The sequence below is a fragment of the Dermochelys coriacea genome, chromosome 25, assembly GCF_009764565.3.
Source record: "Dermochelys coriacea isolate rDerCor1 chromosome 25, rDerCor1.pri.v4, whole genome shotgun sequence".
In the NCBI taxonomy this organism is placed as follows: Eukaryota; Metazoa; Chordata; order Testudines; family Dermochelyidae; genus Dermochelys; species Dermochelys coriacea.
The window spans coordinates 14,493,405-14,514,208 of NC_050092.1; the positions used below are offsets into that span (position 1 = coordinate 14,493,405).

The 20,804-nt window shown below is 39.1% G+C and overlaps 1 protein-coding gene and 1 long non-coding RNA gene across 6 annotated transcripts in view; both read right to left on the reverse strand.

Annotated features, from left to right (window-relative positions):
• LOC122457481 overlaps nucleotides 1–9,261 on the reverse strand; it is a 65,353-nt gene extending 56,092 nt beyond the window's left edge. The window contains exon 1 of the long non-coding RNA XR_006277021.1: nucleotides 8,869–9,261. This is a non-coding gene — a long non-coding RNA (uncharacterized LOC122457481). The remainder of the gene's footprint in view (nucleotides 1–8,868) is intronic.
• A 776-nt stretch (nucleotides 9,262–10,037) lies between these two features.
• The window catches only part of CRTC1 (CREB regulated transcription coactivator 1), a 72,919-nt gene continuing 62,152 nt past the window's right edge, over nucleotides 10,038–20,804 (reverse strand). For 2 of the 5 annotated variants that reach the window (XR_006277020.1, XR_006277019.1), the window contains 4 exons: nucleotides 15,976–16,062; nucleotides 15,007–15,187; nucleotides 13,751–14,031; nucleotides 10,038–13,192 (listed from right to left, as the gene is read on the reverse strand). Coding sequence is in view for 3 of the 5 variants with exons in the window: in XM_043502685.1 (XP_043358620.1) it covers nucleotides 13,820–14,031; nucleotides 15,007–15,187; nucleotides 15,976–16,062 (480 nt within the window). In the remaining 2 variants the exon portion in view is untranslated. Of the gene's footprint in view, nucleotides 14,032–15,006; nucleotides 15,188–15,975; nucleotides 16,063–20,804 lie in introns of all 5 variants that reach the window. The other 3 variants (XM_043502685.1, XM_038383900.2, XM_038383901.2) reach the window with 2 other exon arrangements.

Sequence of the window (20,804 nt, forward strand, 5' to 3'; positions counted from 1 at the left end):
AAGGATTGAAAAGAATCTACATTTAGTTGAGCTGCTTTTTCACATCATTTCTCAGATTGCAAACACTTAAAGCCAACTTCAGTTTTCCACTTTACCTATAGAAAAGCACAATAAATTAAACTTCTATGTCGCAGGGACAATTTCTCCAGAGTTCCTGGGTCACCAAAGCTGTAGCTGAATATAGGATTTGCATATATCAGTGAAATAATCCACAAGTTATTTTGATAGAAAAGTTTAGCTTGTAAAGAACAGTATATTATACTGTCTCTGAAAATACATAAATCCAACACTCTTTTCCCCCAAACTCTGAACTACATGAAGTTGTTTTTAGCTGCCAGTCTGTGAGAGAAGCTGCCAGAAGCAGCTGGATTTAACTTTATTGAAATCAAACCTTCCCTTCATAAGTACTTTCCTATGCACATTTGATCTGCAGTTCTTTTAAAGGAATCCAATCAAAGATGGGGACCCCACTCAGATAAAAACAAAAACGACAACTTCCAATTCCCTCCAGAAGAAAACAAAACTCCGATATCTACTGACCTTTTACTTGGAACGGATTGAAATACAATATTTTTAATTGCTATGCTTTATAATGCTGACCAAACAGTATCTGGATGTGTATAATATATATATTTATATACATATACCATGTATCATCTAGGCTTATAAATGCTCATGCCATAAATATTTAGGATCTAGTAAGTAAAGAAAGGTTTAAATGAGTCCTATTTCCATCAATACTTTGTCCCATAAATACTATATATTTTATATATACAATATTTATATTTATCTTCTACTTTGCAAGTAAAGGAAGATTTTTCTACCTGCTTATCTTCCTTACGTTTAATTTTCTTCCAGATTCCAACAATAATTAGGCCAACAATTAGGCTGGATAACTACTTTTCTCTCTCAAACTGAGACTCTTGTGGTATTATGTAAAGCATAAAGACAACTACTAACTACTTGTTTTCTTCTTCTTCACTACCAAACACCCAGAACCGATTTTAATCAATAATTTCCCACATGTATGGTAAATTTCAAACCAGTTAATTTCTATGTTCAAGCTAACACCCCTAAAATGTCTCATGTAAATACTGACCCACCATTATTACAGTGGCAGGAATGAGTCCCTACTCTAGATTTATAAATAGAAACACCCTCCATTGTTTTTTTTCTAAGCCATAATATAAAAAGATTGGATTGAATAGTCCATAGGACATGTACAAACAAACCTTACACTTCATTTACTGTATAAATAGAACAGTTCAGAAGACAGAGTAAGAGGGATCATCTGAAAGCAGACATGTTTCTAATGAAAACCAGCAGAAGGTACAACAGCCTTTCAGTAAATTGCTTGATACTTTGCTTTCCAGAGTGATCCAAGATAGATCAGACTGCCTTCAAACTGGCCAATGAGCCTTACCCTACTTCCACAGATTTAGCTAAGATTTATTACATATATAAAACTCCTGCCATCTGAGGAAACCCACTCCTCTGTCACTTACTCCCAATTGCGACAATTTAAGCTTTTCAGGCAACAACTTGTATCACAAGTTTAGGAAACAGAAAAAGGTCACACGAATTGGCACACATCTCAGGCTAATCTTTTTTAAATGTACATTAGCAAACTTACACATGGCAAAACACGACACTCTACCAATGGGTAGGATGGAGACTTCCCTTTCATACCACCATCTTCCCCATAAACATCTTTTTCTGGTGATTTATATGTTGATATTGAAAAATCTTAACAGCAATTATGAAAAAAACAAAGGCTTTGTTTCAAGTTTACTCTATAATTAGGGCTTGCAGAAACCAATTCCCTTTGACAGAATTCAGTAGGTGCACTTTTTCTAATATATAATGTTGGGGAATGTTTTTTAACATTAAACATTCACATGAGTGAGTTTTTAAAAGGCTCATAGTCAAGCTATTTGTATTTGATTTAACTGACATGGCAGTCTCAAAGCAAGATGACCCAAATCAGTGCTCTCCTTTTTCTCGACTTCAAGTTAATCTCCAAATGGAAGAGATAAAAGCTCGTGAGACATTTAAAATGCTACTGATGACCATAACGTAGGGAAGAGTCCTGCACTAGCAAAGGGGACTCACTCTTAAGAGTTGATAACAGACAGCATCTTAAAAGGCACAAAATGAGACATCGGCTTCCCCAAAGAGTTTAGGGCGAAAAAACCCAAGAGGCCTTTACCATTGCTCTTTTCTGTGATTTTAAGATCTGCATTTTCTTCAGTATAATCACAAGCTGGTTTTGTTGTCTTATCTGCACATCTGATTTTAGGAGCCCTGAGAAACAGAATATCATTCTTGACTGATTAAGTGCATGAAGATGAGGCTCAGACTCTTGTCTTTAGTTAAAGAATGTAAACTTTCAAGGGGATGGGAGCAGCAGGGGAGAGCTTAGGTTAATACTGGTTGCAACTTAATTTTTGCAAGCCCTAAACCCAATTTAACTTATGCTCTCCCCTCCAAAAAAAAAAAAAAAAGAAAGGAAGGGGGAGGGAGAGATCACTAGGATTTTTGAGTCACTCGACCTTTTTTAAACAGATATCAGATATTAAACAGAATTGTGAAAACATATTTAACAGCCAAACAGAAAAATATCATGAGTCAGCCTGTGTCACTCATTCTCTAGCATGTTAAACATCCAACTTGCTCATACTGATTTTAACACTGACGGTTCCAATCTCATTCTGACTCATCTACCACACAAACCTAAGGAAAATACTACAAAAGATGCCAGCCCTGATCCTAATATTAAACAAAAATGCAAACAAAGAAATACAGTAACATGGAGCAAGCACCTCATTCAACCTAGTTGAACTGAGCTCTACACATCAACATAGGAAAACCACTGCCACGCTTCAAAGAATTGTTTAATTCTTCATATCTAACCTCATTTTAAACAAACACACACACCCACACGCATACAAAGTTGTACAAAAGCCTTAGACTATGCTGGCTTGCAACACACACTATAGGAAGAAACTCTGAACACAGCAGTAAGGTTCACAGCTCAGACCCAAGCATCCTATCCCCCACATAGTGTTGGGAGCCTTTCTGTACTCTCACTTCTGGGTACTGCAGATGTGTTACATATGTTCTACCCCCCAGCACAGATTCCATGCTGAGAATTGTTCACTTCTAAGAGTGCTGACAACAGAATGGAGAGGATTCTGTATTCCAAATAGAATTTTTAAACAAATTCACTTCATTTACTAATACTCTACTGAACAGGAGTTGGAGCTGCTAGAACTATGACACCTTCCAACACCCACTGGCCACAAAGTTTGCATGCCAGATTTTATAGGTATGAAGCAACTTCCCAGCCTGACAAGCCTGCAAGGTGGATGTGTGAGTGGGACGCCTTCTTTAACTCAGTAATGAGCACTCTCAGTTCTTCCAGAGGATTTATGCTAATGTGCCAGCCTCTGCAGCCCACTCCTGATTTACAATCAGGCAGCGTAGGAGACATCTACTTCATGGAGAGGGAGGAATCGCAGCACCCCCGCTCAGAAAAAAACTCCTTTCTGCACAGATGAATCTAAAATTGCTAGTTGAGAGCTAAATCATTTGAAACAGATAATTAGCTTTCAGAGTCTGCTGGATTTAGTTTAGATTTCCAAGCATTGCACACATTCAAAATCTAATGCTCATTTAAAACAAAACCTGCAGAATTAGTGACTTATAAAATGCAAACTCATTCTCTTCCCAGGCACAGAACGGGGCTTCCTGCGATTACTGGACTCTGGTTTCCTAATGTTTGAAGGGAGTGTTTTGAGAAGCTATGACTACCTCTATCCTTGGCATGGTCCCATGCACAGCTGCTGTATGTACCATGTTTTGGCCATATAATCTGGTTTGTGATCAGTTTTTATCCTGAAGCCAGGCCATAGAGCTATCTTCTACTCATTCACACCCCTCACCGTATATTTTATCTACAAAGAAATATTCAACACCCTCAACAAATTTAAAAAGTAAAAATTTGTAAGTTATAATGCATGCAGGAAAGCAAAATTAATAAGTAAAATAGTTAACACTGTCCTCTTCACTTCCACCCTGCCACTAGGGTGTGGAAAAGTCGTTTGAGGTCTCCAGGAATTTACTACTGCTTGCAACATGCACGATGCCTGAGCAGCTGTTGAATACATGCCTATAAATGAAAAAAACTACAGTGAGTACACTGTTTAGGAAAAAATGCGGACACTATAGTCACAGCTTCCTGATAAAAAGAAAAGGAGTACTGGTGGCACCTTAGAGACTAACAAATTTATTAGAGAATAAGCTTTCGTGAGACGAAAGCTTATGCTCTAATAAATTTGTTAGTTTCTAAGGTGCCACCAGTACTCCTTTTCTTTTTGCGAATACAGACTAACACGGCTGCTACTCTGAAATCAGCTTCCTGATAGTTGTTGCTAGCTCCAGAAGAGGTGTTTCATGAGGTGTTTGGTTCTTGCTCTAATTACTAAAAGTTTGCCACTATCACATTAGCTACTGCAAGTTCTCATTAGTCAGGACAAGCCAGATCTGTTCACAGTGAAACAGCTTCAGTGTTTTGCTGTGTTCTCCAGCACTCAACTTTCCTTCCAAAAGAGGATGAAAACCTTTCAATTGCCAAGAGCTTTCATAAAATTGTGTAACTGGATAAACCAGACATTGAAATAGCAGCATCAACAGAAATATTGATTTCCCCCATCACATTGTTGCGTGAAAGGAGTTGTTATATTTTGAAGTCTCCTCTCTCTTAGATACCTACCATCTAAGCGCTTCACTACTGAGTGATATAGCAGATCTGTTCAGCAAGTGCCCAGGCCCTACCTGGACATATGTCAGTGCAGATGCTCCACAGTCAACTGCAGCTGAACACACAAAAGCCATTAAGATAATGACTGAGAATTGGATTGGGACTCTGACAACAAATGCGAAACACCACCAAACAAGGCAATTATTGCCAGCTCTACACCGCTGACACTGCTAACCTGGGTACTACTTAACAGGACACATGGCTTCCCAGCAGATCGCTGGAGATTGGCTAAGAGATGTTAAGGTTTTATTTTTGTTTTTACAGAGAAGATCTCACCACAGATGTTTTCTCCGCTGAATCATGATGCTGCATTAATGCTTGGCCATGTACCAGATTAAAATGCATTTAACAGAAAACAGGATCTTCAGAGATACCAGTAAACCCTAAGATTACATCATCTGGCTGATTCTCCAGCAGGTGGAAACTACAAGTCAGAAATTCAACATACATAATTTGTCCCATTCTCCTGTAGCTATTTAATATACAATCCAGCGTTCCAGAAAAAAAAAAAAAAAGAGCGCCAAGATAAAATTAAATCAAATCTATTTATGCACGTCTCTCCCTCATTTACGTGATGTACACTCCGAAAGAGCAACAGTGTAATGAAGCTACTATTGAGGAGATGGCCAGCATTCTCTTCAGCAGAAGCTGGAACATAAGTAAATGGCATGTATAGGACTGCTCTCTAGTTAAGGGATTTATATTATGAAACTTTGCTATTACACTTTACATTAAAAACCACTCTGGTTTTAATTATTAGCACCCAATTACTATGTCACTGTGCATCTAAGGGGAGTTTAACAAATGCAAACAGGATATTCAATTCGCACCGACTTTCAATGGCAGCTGGGTGACTAGTCAGACCTTTTGTGCCTTTAAAAATATCCCCCATAAATAGTTAGCAATAATATTTGGCTGTCATAGCTTGAGAAAATCAGGAGAGTTGTTACATGTAATTCATCTCCACCAAGCTAACTATACCTACCACCTTTCCTGTAGTGTCTACTAGGTGCCTTTCTTGGAGTGAAGGCAAGATGCTGCAGATATTGTTGTAGCAGTGGTCAGAGAGCTAATTCAATGGCACATTCCTTTCCCGATCCAACATAAGAATAAAGCCACATACAAACCACAATTATTCCACACTAACTGGAGTAAAAGCACCTACAGCACGCAGCAGTTAAGGAATTCGTGACTCGTGGCCAGTGCTCACAACTCAACTAGGTTCTACCAGAGCAGCACAACTACTCCAGCTCTATGAAGTCTCCTTACAGATTCACATTCAGCCTTACACAACAAATAGACCAACTGTTCAATCCTTGATTTTATTGCACTGAACATATTAGGCTGAAGGACCTGCGACATATACCTCTGAGCTAGTATTACCCAGCCTCTTTAGGTGAACACAGGCATCAAGTAGGCAGGCTCTTCACTTCACTTGCATCTAGAAAGCATCAATAAATGCAAGTGAACTAATTTTTTAGTATTGAAAATTAGAGGGACACAAAATTAGAAGAAAAACTCACTACTTCATGGCAAAGAAATTTGAAAACACGACAGCCATTATCACAGATTACACCACAACAGTGTGGGCCCCGCAAGCCATCATTCTACTCTACTTGTTTGCTCATGAATACTCTCCCCAAAGCTTTGTACATTCCTGCAGTACTACTTCAAGGGGAAAAAGAAACACAATGAAGTCCAACAGATTCTAGGTGCAGTTGAAAGCTGAGGACAGAACAGAGAAATTCTGTGGCTTTAAACATGCCTCCTTATATTTTCGCATTATAGGAAGACGTGAATGAAGACTGAAAGGTGTGGGGGGTGTACAGGAAGAGGTCAAACTGCCACATAGGAAGAACACTATTATCAGAAGTCTTGTATTAGGGACAATTTTCTGGAGCAGTTTTTAAATACACAAGCCCCTGGTTAATATGTTGCTCTGTAATATGTGAATATAGACCACATGCAAACTGAATTACAGCCTCAAACAGGAGTTCTCTCGCTCTCTTCTTTTAAAATACAATTTTTACGTTCTTTGATAATTCTTATTGCCTGACTTGTCTGCAGCCTTCAGCAACCCACAGCACAATGCACAGCTCCAGTGTATCCTTGAGACTCCAAACTCAGAAAACACGCAACAACCTTTGGGAAAGGTAAGTAACTGTACCGTCTGTCAAGTTTCTGCAATCAACAGGGTGCAGGAGAATAGATTTCTTGGGGCGTATCCAAACCAAAACGTTTACTGGATTGAGCTTCCTCAAACATTATAGAATGTACATTAGGTGTGCTGGAACAGGTTAGAATGGGCTTTGATAATACTCAGTACAAAATGATTGGCATAATAATCACCATCTAAAAACTTTTAATTGCTCATGTGACTTTAAGCCTCCTTGTTATTTGTAGTCTATAACACATAGCTGGATTTCCTGTCCTATAAAGATTTATATACTATATATCTGCTTCCCATTCTATGCTTGTATAATATACTTTTCTGAAGCTACCTCTGTGGCAGCCCTACATTGTATTACTGAATAAAACAGTAAGCATATTAACCCCTTTATGCCTTTATTTTGATAAAGTCAGTCACGCCCACATATAAGGCAATATACACCACAGTTAAAACCACCCCCTCCCACCCACAAAAAAAATAAATAACACAAATGAATATAGTACTTAATGTAATGTAGTGTTTTGTTTTGCAGTATAGAAATTCCACACAATGATTCTGTTTAAAAAGGTAAAAATGATTTATAATACACAGTTATCGTAATGTCATCATGGTGCCCGCATAGAAAACTGACATGCAATCCATGCCTACACTGCACAGTATAAATAGTAAGCAACGAAAAATACAAATAACAGGACCACTACAAAGTTTTTCCTTTTTTAAAAAGAGAACATATACATATAATAAACGCTAATTGCTCTTTCACATTGCCATCACAGTGACAGGGGGTCCATTTGTCAAAGAAATAAATGCTTTCATCCTTAAAGCACAGAGTACATTTTAACCAACTGTATGATGAGTGGGATTTCCTCTTCCATATTATACACTGAGGTGGTTTCCAAATTGAGTAATATCCTAATAAGGGAAGGACAAATCTTAAATACCATTCCTACAGAAATAGAGCTTTTAAGAAACAACAATTCATACCTTACTGTGAAGTGGAATTTAATCAAAAAGAATGCTGTACCAGTTATTACAAACTTTGTGTGGCTCGATTCACCTAGCAGGAAGTTTTAAGCAACCATCTTTGTTAAGAGGGTTTGCACCAGTATTCTCTGGCACAATTTTTTGTTTTAAAGGAAAGCAAAAAACGGTCCATAAATTATCAATAGTTTCTTCCATAATTAAAAGTCAACATCTTTCTTTGCACTTTTTTTTTTTTTTTAAGCAAAGGTTCTCTGTACAGGAAAGATTTTTGCACAGTTAAAGAATGCTGGCGAAGTGTTCACTAACATGCAGAAGCAGTAGTGAGACAAACGTTTGATGCTGCCTGCGGTCAACCATGCATGCAGCATACAGAAGTATCATAACTCGGCCTGTGCAGATCCATTTTTAAAGAGAATGCAAAGTCAGTACTATATACAATGCAAAAGAGCTTCTCCCGTCCCGCCCACCACTTAAGCTGCAATAAAAAGCAGAAATTCACTTTTCTTTTTAAATCACAGTACTTTATACATTGAGAGTTTACTCCTATTACCTCCCCAAAGTATTGGCAAATGCAACAGTCTGTCTTGGGAAATTCTTATAAAAATGCAGCTCTACAGAAATCAATCAGCAGGTATATGTTTGGACATTAACCCTTTGAGACATGGGACTGTTTAAAAAACAAATTACATCTAATTTAATACTTCCAATTTTTTCATCTTATTTTTCCCCAAGCAATGTCCTTTCTTCCCCTCCTCCCACAAGTATCTCTGCAAGCATCATCAGTTCCTTTATTCTAATGGCCAATGCTTTTCCACATCTACCACCCTCATAAGCAGAGTAGAAAATGCAAACGGTACTACTTAACTTTAAAATGAAATAGAAATCTACTTACGTTCTGAAAGCACTGGGGATCCACCCTGTGTTTGAACTCAAACTTTAAACATTTATTGTTTAAAATAATGTAAACTCATACACAACTGTTAAAAAAATCAGATTTAAAGGGAAAGGAAAAATATTCTTCTACCAGAATAGGGCACACATGCTGCTGTCAACGAGCCACTCTCTCAGGGAGCAAAGTGCAGAAACTGTTGAAATGTTACTGACACTGTACTAAAATAACCGCTCTGATTCTCAAAGGGTTAAAAATGAAAGCAGCTAGCCTGCCCCCTACTGGGGCTAAAGAGATGAAGCACATTCTTTCATACACATTCATCATCTCCTCTTCCCATGATCTCCTCTTCCTCTCCTCTTACCCCTTCCAGAAAAGAAACACAAAGTAAAGATAAGGAGTACTTGTGGCACCTTAGAGACTAACAAATCTGAGCATAAGCTTTCGTGAGCAGCTACAGCTCACTTCATCGGATGCATTCCTTTAGAGTAGCAGCCATGTTAGTCTGTATTCGCAAAAAGAAAAGGAATACTTGTGGCACCTTAGAGACTAACAAATTGCATCCGATAAAGTGAGCTGTAGCTCACGAAAGCTTATGCTCAAATAAATTTGTTAGTCTCTAAGGTGCCACAAGTACTCCTTTTCTTTTTGCAAATACAGACTAACACGGCTGCTACTCTGAAACAAAGTAAAGATATTTCTCCTAACTAGATGGTCCCTAATTCCCTCCCCCCCCCCACACACATTTTGTTTTTGACAATTGCATCTAGATGGGTTTATATTTTTTTTAAATTAAGGCCATTTAAAATGTTTACTTACAAGTCTAAAACCAGCTCTCCTATATACACATGTAGTTTAAAAAAAAATAGAAGGTAGCATTTAGCGATATCTCCCTGTAAAACTATCCAGTCAGGAGTCTGAATTCCTAACTGGATGCTTCACTCTTAAGTGACTCTGGTTTTAAAAAAATAGATCACAGACAAGGATTTACATGCATAAGAGACATCTGAACAAGAGGTTGATATAGACAGAGATCTAATCAATGAATTAACAGTACTGTCAAGGAGATTAAGTAAACTGCACAAAGTACTCCATTCACACTGTACCTTTGGCTGTTTTGAAGCAAAGAACTTCATATCATCTGTGCCCAAATTACTCACGTTCTTTTAGGGTAACCTCCTGTTTAAAGCTACCTTTTTTTTTTTTTTAAATTGAAAAAGCATTAGCAATCTGACATAAGCAGACTTTGGGAGTAACACGTAACATCAGGCTTAAATGTTGATGAACATTATAAATGGAGATGCAGGATAGCTTTGCAATTATGTGGAGGGGAACCAAAGAAAACCATTCTTTAACAAGAAGCTTACACAAAAGCTATGAGACAGAAAAAATAAAAATCCCACATCACTTTTAGTGCAAATGGTCAACTAATGGCACAAATATGTGAGCAAACACGCATCCCCATTATATAAGATCCCAGCAGTAATTCTGCTTAGCAGTGTCTCTGTGCATCTCAGGACAGCACCTCATGGATTTCTGGAAGCACACAGAAACCTAGCTATAACTCATTAGAAGAAGCCCACTTTTGCCATGGACATTTACATTCCTTGCTCAAAAAAAAGGGAAGGGAAAGGTTTTTGGGGAGTGGGGTGATTGGGTTGGGGGATGTTTTTAGATAAAAAATTTCATAATTGGGGGAAAAAAACAAAAACTCTAACATGCATTTGTTGACCAAATGCAAAACAGGGCAATGCAAACTCAGTCAATAGCAGAACAGGATTTGGAGAGGGTGGAGAATAAACACCATTCCTGAAAGGGGAAAAACAAACAAACAAATGATGTCTTTAAATATAAGTTAAGAAGGCTTTTTTATTTGAAATTGTATTTATCAAAAATATATTTGGATGTTCGGCCCCTGCTGCAGTGAAATATTCTTTCTTTTTGCAGTAATTCCTTCATTAACATATTCAATATACTATTTGTAATCAAATATTTTTTTGTTAGTACAAGTCAAATAATGTAAATTTTAACTTCTGCTGAGGAGAAGAGTCATGTATGTGGGTTCTCTTACTGGGAGGACTATAGTGCAATGAGCACAACATTTTAACAGCTATACTTCTCCGACAAGTACCGCAAGTGCACTGGCCTCTTGGTAAACAGCAAATCCTATTTCTCAGATTTGTAAAAGAGTGACCTAGTGTCAGGAATCTAGGACTCATTATTCTATGTCAATTTCAGCCATTACATTTAAGTGAAATCACCATTTTAGAATCAATGGGTGGTCTGCTTTTTAAATCATTTACCATTCTGCTGTGCTGTACCAAAGAATATTAGCTGTGACTAACAGAAGTACTCTACTATGAATGTAAGAGCCTCAGCATGCTAGGACACAGTACATTTCACTATTAGCAAGTGATTTTTTCCAGGGTTACAGAAGAAATATCCCAGACTCATAGAAATGTAGAGCTGGACAAGACCTTGAGAAGTTATCAAGTCCAGCCCCCTGTGCTGAGACAGGACCAAGTAAACCTAGAACATCCCTGACAGGTGTTTGTCCAACCTGTTCTTAAAAATCTCCAATGATGGGGATTCCACAACCCCCCTTGGAAGCCTGTTCCAGAGCTTAACTACCCTCATAGCGAGAAAGTTTTTCCTACTATCTAACTTAAATCTCCCTTGCTGCAGATTAAGCCCATTATTTCTTGTCCTACCTGCAGAGGACATGGAGAACAACTGATCACCTTCCTCTTTATAGCCGCCCTCAACATATGTGAAGACTATCAGATCCCGAGTCACCTTTTCTCAAGAATGAACGTGCCCAGTGTTTTTACCCTTTCCTCATAGGTCAGATTTTCTAACCCTTGTCATTTCTGTTCTCCTTTGGACTCTCCAATTTAGTACCATCCTTCCTAAAGTGCGGCACCCAGAACTGGACACAGTACTCAGCTGAGGCCTCACCAGTGCCAAGTAAAGCATGACAATTACCTCCTATGTCTTATATATGACACTCCAGTTAATAAACCCCAGGATATTAGCTTTTTTCCCCCCTCACACCTGCATCACACTGTTAACTCATTCAATTTGTGATCCACTATAACCCCCAGATCCTTTTCAGCAGTGCTACCACCTAGCCAGTGATTCCCCATTTTGTAGTTGTGCAATTGATTTTTCCTTTCTAAGTGTAATACTTTGCATTTATCTTTACTGAATTTAATCTTGTTGATTTCAGACCAATTCTCTAATTTGTCAAGGTCATTTTGAATTCTAATCCTGTCCCTTAAAGTGCTTGTTACCCCTCCAAACTTGGGTGTCACCCACAAATTTTATAAGCATACTTTCCACTCCATTATCCAACCCATTAACGAAATAATGAATAGTACCAGACCCAGGACTGACTACTTCAGGACCCCACTAGATACACCCTCCCAGTTTGACAGCGGACTATTGATAACTACACTTTGAGTATGGTTTTTCAACCAGTTGTGCACCCATCTTTTAGTAACTTAACCTAAGCCACATTTCACTAATTTGCTTATGAGAATATCATGTGGGAATCTGTCAAGAAACCTTAGTGAAATCAAGATCCATCACATCTGTATCTTCTTCCCCCTATCCAGTAGGCCAGTAACCCTGTCAAAAAATATGTATGTTCCTGTTACCCTAATGTGAATATATAAAACAGCAAACACTTGACAGACTTGCCCTGGGTTTGCTTACTTCTGGTCAGCATCTGGCTTCAAATTCCAGTTAGTTAAAAATATTATATATAATATTTCTGGAATAAAAATCACAAAAGGATGTACTGTATAAGTATTATGCAGAGTGCTTCAATTGGCCGTATGTAGTTTAGCTACTTTTCTAATATCCAAATACTTAAATAAAAAAATGCATAAATAACAGTAACAGAATATTCAATAGGCAACGAACAAGAACAAAAAAAAAAATCATAAAAATAGCCACCATGACTTGGGCTGGGTATTGCTACACAACGGCCCTTCCTGTTGCCTATATGAATTTCACACAAGAAGCAGAATTTAAAAATAAAATTCTCTGCAACTTCGCCACCAATATACTTTTAGTGGCTTCAAAATGCTCCACTCACTCCTTCACACTCACCAGGTAATGAATTATAGTACTTTTTTGTGTGCTCAGAAATTTAAAACAAGAAAAAGGCTCCAGAAATAGTGTTTACAGTTGCTTTTTTGGATAACCGGCTACCGAGAGCCCACTGGGCTGCCAGGCCGCTTTCCTGCTTTGCCAAGTACACGAGTTTGCTCAGGGCATACGAACAGGCAGTGGGTGCTGGACAACAGTCAAGGAAACAAACCTGAAAACAAATATGGCATATCAATCAAGGGAGAAGCATTGTACTCTACAAAGCAACCGTCACAAAATAGTCTGGGAGAGTCAAAATTAACAGCCTCCCTCGTTTCCCAGAGGGTGGCCATACAGGCATTTTGCTTTAGAGTTAGTGAGAGGTCAGTAGTCTGAGAGTTTCCCCTCTCAGTCTCGCAAGGAGATGGCTGTTGATCAGTTACAGAAACAGCCAATGATCAAATGCTAATGATGTGGTATTTTACAAAGAAAATCTCTTTACCCTTGATTCTGAACCTTCATCACCTACCCAGAACCACCACCTTCTAGTGCAAAGGATAAATTAACAACCTTACACTGGGACTTCGCTGGTGGGGGTTTGGAGGGGAGAAGGCTGATGCAAACTCCTTACTCATTTAATGGCAATGAGTAGATAAGGGATAAACTATGGTGCAACGGGGAATGGGGGTCTGCAGCACTGCAAGCTTAGAACAACAAGCTTTACTCATTGTACATGTTGTACATGACAGAGCTACTGCTCTCGGTAACTCTTTAATCGGACATGACTAACCCATTGGACTCTTCAGTTCAGATGGGCTCCAGGAACTAATTTTATTCCCAGGCTCATGGTGTCCTCAGTCTACAGCCGGTCCATCCTGAAAGTGTCCTCTGTGGCAGGATCGGTGAGGACCATATCTGGGTCATTAAGCATGTGCAGTCCATCCAGGGTTAAAGGGTCAATTTTGAGTTCATCCAGCGGGAATTGGGAATCCGAATCAAAGCTGACATCTCCAACACCTGCCAAAGAGCTGGTCAGTTCCTTTGATAAGCTGGGAGGAGATTCTCCAGTCACTAGAATGAAGAGGAGGGGAGACAGGCCTCAGTACTGCTGCTCATTTACCAAAACACGCACTTCTTTGCACAATCTTCTGGCTAAAGATAAAGTGATGAAACAGCTTGCACACAGATAAGGAGTTTACTGAATTAGCAAGAATACATTTGAAAAAGAAAAACAGATCCTAACCTGCACTGCAGGTTTGTTAAACGCATCACAAAACCTAAATTAAAGGGCTCTACATCATCATGGGCAGCCTAATACAAAGCATAACTCAAGTGAATCCCTATGGGAATGGAACTGAAAGGGACAGACCACACAGTCACATGACTATCACACCAACACTTGATTATTAAAAAATAAATGTAGAAAGCTTTGCAGAGGCACCTTTAGGAGTAAAATGGTCTTAACTTCCAAATGAGGAGTGCAGTGAGACCAAAGCCACCCTTCACTCCTCCCTTCTCAAAGGTTCAAGAAGAACTAAGCTCTCTCCATAACTTAACATACATGATGCCAAGAACTAGACACCAGAAAGATCCTAAAATGAAATTTGGACTAAACTACTGACTTGCTTAGTGACCCTGGGGGAATCACTTTACTTTCAAGTGCTTCATATCCACCTCAACACACACATGTGGCACTAGGGTCTCTCTTGTTGCCAAGTCTCAGCAGAGAAGCTGAAGATAAAATGGGCCATGAAGGCTGAATTCTTCTTCTAGGACCATCTGTCATGGTGTGAGGTCAGGGGTGAAGTAGATAGCTTTGTCACTGCAAGTATGATCTATGTTGTGACTAAATGAAGGATGTCTGCCTGGCACCTTTCACCAGCACAAAATCCACAAGCATCTGTATAGTCTAGAACACAGCTTTCACAGGCTGTAACACTCCCTTTTAGTTCCACTCACCAATAACAGCACACAGTGAAAATGGCCCCAGTACAATGAAGGAAAGTTTTACTCGTCCCTGTTCGGTTAGATCAGCAAGTGCCTTACCTGTGAGGATGATGTTGGGGATGTTTCCATGGCTGGAGTAGTTCAGCTGTTGCGAGTCCTGCAAATTGCCATGGCTCCCAGTAAGTCCCATCATGGCTGCCTGGGAGTAGTTAAGGGTGGAGCAGGGGCTGTACAGGCTGTTGGAACTAATGGCGTTTTCTATCATATTAAACTGTTCAAGCTGAAGACCAAGGCACAAAGGAATAGTTACTTCTATCCATCAGGAAATACAGTGAAGCAATTTACAAACCTCTAGTTAGGGAGATAACATTTCAGAAGGGCAGGCAAACAAATTCATCTTTAGGTTTTGTAGAATATGGTCTATTTTCACCTAGCTTTGCAGAATAGTTTACAGCCAAATTCAGCTCTTGTGCCAAATCAAATTGCTGCCTACAATATAGTTTGAGGCAGTCAAGCCCTTGAAATAAATAAAATACTTTTAAAAAAATGAAAAAACAGTTAAAAAAAGCTTAAAGCGATATGATTGATGATATTGGAGCCAACTATCTGCCTGCCCCAAGTGCAATTCCATTCTGAAGCCATTTCACTTTCTCAACTACACTGGCACATTTAACAGCTAAAGTAGGGACTCTAGTAGGGGGCTGGTCTGACAAAAGCATGGAGGTCTGCTTGTTAAATTTTGGGATCCCACACATCTTGGTTAAAAATTATAGATGTATGTATTTGTTGCCACCCACAAAGTGAGATCTTCCAAATGGGATCACTGTCAAGGAAGGTTTTTTTGGTTTTCTTTCATCTAATAGTCTTGGCAGAGTCCCTTTAAAAGCCATCTGTTTTTATGCTTAAGGGAAACAGCAAATAAAATGAAATACCCGTGCAATTACAAACTAAAACAGAAGATATGGACAGAAATGTGATCTTTAGAATAGCCATAAATTGAATTCTATGTATTTATTTTAATCTCAGAATGGCCAAAATATAGTCAAAATCTGAGATGAATTTGCTCACCTGATGGGATAGGGCATTAGCCTGCCTAGCTGTCATCTGCTGATCATAATAGGAGTCACCAAATACACTCCCCAGAATGGAAGAATGCTGAAAACAAAACAGAGTCCTTATGTTGTGAAAGTCACACAAACAGTTAGGCGTACCCAAGGTGTGTGAGTGACTGAACTCGTCCAACTGCATGGTATCAAATTTGGTCAGAAATACCATTAATTAAGGAAAACTAAAAGAACAAAATATAAATATTGGATTTTCTCTTCAAACACCAGAGTCCTCCTGTATAACTCTTTTCATTAAAGCACAAGAAATATAGGTTCTAGGAAACCATAAGCTTCCTCCCATAGGGGACCTACATAAACTTCTGCTTTATAACAGAAGTTTTGCAAATATACTGTAACAAAAAAAAAACACTGCTATTTTTGCACAAAGACAAACATTTTTCCATGAAAAGAATAAAAACCACAAAATACAGCTAAGGCAGCAAAGTGCACATTGCAACCAATGGATAACCTAACAGTTTTCAAGTACGTAGACGGTTTTTACGAGGAGAAGGGAGGTAAATTGTTCTTGATAAAACTCTGAAGATAGGACAAGAAGCAGTGGGCTTAAATTGCAGCAAAGGAGTTTTAGGCTGGACATTAGGAAAAGCTTCCTAACTGTCAGGGTGGTTAAGCACTGGAATAAATTGCCTAGGGAGGTGGTGGAATCTCCATCATTGGAGATTTTTAAGAGCAGGTTGGACAAACTTGTCCGGAACGGTCTAGATCAGAGGTGGGCAAACTATGGCCCGTGGTGGCAGGGCTGGCTCCGGCCGGGCAGCAGGGCCGTGAGCTCCTGCTGCTCTGAGTAGCATAGTAAGGGGGCGGCAGGGGAGGAGGGGTTGGATAAGGGGCAGAGGGTCCCGGGGGGCAGTCAGGGGACAGGGGGGATTGGATAGGGAGTGGTGTCCCAGGGGGCAGTTAGGGGCAGGGGGTCCCAGGAGGGGGCGGTCAGGGGACAAGGAGCAGGGGGGGTTGGATGGTCTGAGATTCTAAGGGGGGCAGTCATAGGGCAGGAAGTGGGAGGGGGTGGATGGGGGCAGGGGCCAGGCTTTTTGGGGAGGCACAGCCTTCCCTACCTGGCCCTCCATATAGTTTCGCAACGCCGATGTGGCCCTTGAGCCAAAAAGTTTGCCCACCCCTGGTCTAGATAATACTTAATCCTACCATGAGTGCAGGGGACTGTACTGGATGACCTCTCAAGGTCCCTTTCAGTCCTATGATTCTAGGATAATTCAGTAAGTACTTCGGTCATCAATATGCCTATGATGGCTGTTTACCCATCTCCCTCACCTAGTATTTACAAACTGAGCAGTTTAACTAAAACAATAAGGTGCCACAGTGAATCTCAATTTACAGTATCAAGTCTTGCATCAAGAGCAGATCAGAGAAGTTATTTATTAAAATGCCTGGGTATGAAATGTGCTTTCAGCAGTACCAAGAGAAGGTAAATTTGCAGAAGGAATTCTACAACCATGTTAATTTCCTTCTTTTCTTTTACTGAAATGTCCATTTATCAGTCATTCCGAAGGTGACCAACAGTTTTGAGTTGTTGTGTTATTTTATTTTTACACACCATCCAACTTTCAACTTCTATTTACTCAAAAGGCTACTAGCTATAATAGAAATCACAGATATAATTCCTTCTTTAAATTCTATCTAACTTTGCAGATTCTAGTTGAAAACTACTGTCTCCAACACAACTAGTGTACTTATATAGAACTTGCTTGAAAAGTTTGTCTTATGTTTAGAGATGTATTTGTTTTTGTTTTTTAAATGTCTTGCATAGTATCTTCCAGCAGTTTTAATTTCATGAAATTCAACCACAAGGCTAAGAGACAAATCATTTTTCCCACAGAAAGTTGAATTACATCAGAAATTTTAAGAAAAAACCTAATTAGCAATTATACAATTACACCAACTAATACAACTAAGGACATTAACATAGCAAAGTTTCAAAATACTCAAAAGCACAAGATGAAGTCCACAACAGTGAACATAAAATCAATTTAGCAGAAACAGTTAAGATAAATAGTAAAATCTCAGATGAAACACTTACTAATGGCACCAATAATTTGTGCATGTTTTTGTGCATGCATGTATGTATATATATATGAAATATTTCAATCAGCATGAAAGAGGAGAAGGGATGATTGTTTTTTTCAGCAAGCCTTCCAACAGTCCTTTGTAAAAAGGAGCCATCATGAAGTAAACATGACAACAATGTCTTTTCAAAGGAAAAGAAAGGAACTTTCTAGCTTGAGGCAGAATCTTCCAGTGTCATTATGCTATAGGGAGACTCTTGAGATACTGTGGCATCAGTGGATTCATAGCCTGATAACTAAAAGCCTTGAAGAAAGCCCAGCAGGGATCCAGCGTGGTGCACATATTCAATCCATTTGCTAAACAGATCCTATTTGCACCAGATCTGGTCTTAATACTGTCAACCCGCATTCCATTGTGTGTGAGAGGGCAGAGGGCATAGTTTGAGTGCACTCAGATAATAGAAAACTTTTGAACTCCTGAGTAGTGAGCATTCTGTATGAATCCAGCATAATGCTGAACATGGTGGGTACTTGCACCCCACCCTTAAAACGTTGCTCCAGGCTTACGTCTAAACATCATCTAGAAGAAAGCCTCCCAGCCCAGGTAGAAAGACCAGCACTAGCAGGGCTCAGGCTAGCGAACTAAAAACAGCAGTTTGGATGTTGTGGCTTGGGCTCTCAAGCCTAAAAGGTCGGGTGGATTTGAAGGCCCAAGCCGTAACCTCCACACTGCTATTTTTCCTGCGCTAGCAGGAGTCTGTCTACCCAGGCTGCAGGGCTCACTGCCAACTGCACTGTATATATGCCCAAAGGTTCTATATTCCAAACTCTGATGTGTAAAGTAAAAAAATATCCTGATGCTCAGCAAATCTTGTCCGACAGGAAAGATCACAGTCTCCTGTCACTCTCAAAGGGCTTGGCTACTACATGAAATGAGGAATCTTTTCCTTAACAGGTTTCAGAGTAGCAGCCGTGTTAGTCTGTATTCGCAAAAAGAAAAAAGTACTTGTGGCACCTTAGAGACGAACAAATTTACTTGAGCATAAACTTTCGTGAGCTACAGCTCACTTCATCGGATGCATTCGATGAAGTGAGCTGTAGCTCACGAAAGCTTATGCTCAAATAAATTTGTCTAAGGTGCCACAAGTACTCCTTTTTCTTTTTACTTAACACTGATTCAAGAGAAATAGGATTTTACAGCAAAAAGAAGGTTTTTGACACAGAATATTCCCACTCTTATTGTTTTACATTTGAAAGGGATGATTCAAAACCCTTTTTCATGAATTTTTAAATTATAATTAATTGCATCAAAGTGAAAAATAAAAGCACTTTTTCCTTCTAAGTACTGTAACAAGATATTTTTGCCAGAATTGTATCCTGTATGTTAAATAAGGAGCTTCTTTGCCAGTATCTTATTGACTCATTCATTTATAAGACATGACTGCCCTGCCCCCAGTACAAACCCTAACCGCAATAGTGCCTCCTCATATCCTCAATATGAACAACTAAAGCCAATCTGGAATTGTCATTGGAAATGCAGCTGACATGCAGCAGCCCCAAACAGAGCCTAAACAAGACCCTTCTCCTTTAACTTCTGCCATTTTTACACAAGCTTTTCAAAGATACAGCAAAAAGCAAGAAAGAGAAAAAGAAGGAAAGAGGAAAAAGAAAAAATCCCTGCCGTAGTATGGTTATCATGACTCCTGTCCTAAAAGAAGCCTGAAGTAGAACATGAAAAGCAATGAACTGGACAAAATTCTTATGTGTTAGCCCCTGTTCCTCACAAGGCGCTCTGAACAAATCACAGAAACTCAAGCTACATTAATTTTTTCTTGAGACTCCTAAATGCACTATTTAATAATTTTATTAGTGGTAAAACTCCATAAGGAAACCAATCAGAAAGTTCATGACTTCAGCACTTCAGGGTCCAAAAATAAATTTATCAACTGGTCTGATATAGATCTTGTTAACCCATCTCCTACAGAAATACTATACAAGGTCTGTTTTGTCAACAGTACATCTTCCTTGGTTAATGATGTGGTGACTGAAAAAAAACCTCGCTTAAATCATTGTCTGATAATACATAGCATATTTTCCAAGTATTTAGCTGTTCTACTAAAAAAGCAACTTTATATCTAACTGAGACGATGTCAGGGGAAAAAATCAAGAAGTAATAAACAAAGCCAGTGTTAATGAAGAGCCATGCAAACAAGCTGAGAACCACAAGCAGAGCTTTTCAACTGATGTTTTAATGTAAAGTCCCTCACAGATTAGAAATGAGAATTTGGAACTCAAGAGACTAGCAAATAGATTTGGGGATGGGGAAGTTGAGGAATAATTCCTGTTGCATGAACTAGATGTGATTAAACAAGTTATATTCTAAAAGTTTACATACAGAGAGTTGGTTCTACTATTAATAAAATGTGGGATTTACCTAAAATTAATCAGAAAAAACAGAAGTTAGAGATGGTAGAGGCCCACAAAGCCACATCTAGCCCACCCCTACATCCTCATATAGAGCAAGATTGTTCCCCTACACTACATCTTCCAGTTTCTTGACCAGCCTATTTTTAAAACATCTCAACCGATGAGGGTTCCACCTCTTCTCTTGAGAGACTATTTATGCTGGAGTCTAACAGACCTCACCATTAACAAGTTCTCCCCACCACCCCAACCATTCAGCCTACATCTTCCTTTTCTTATCCTTTTTCTCCTAGTTATACCCTTTTCTATCACTTCTCTCCATCCT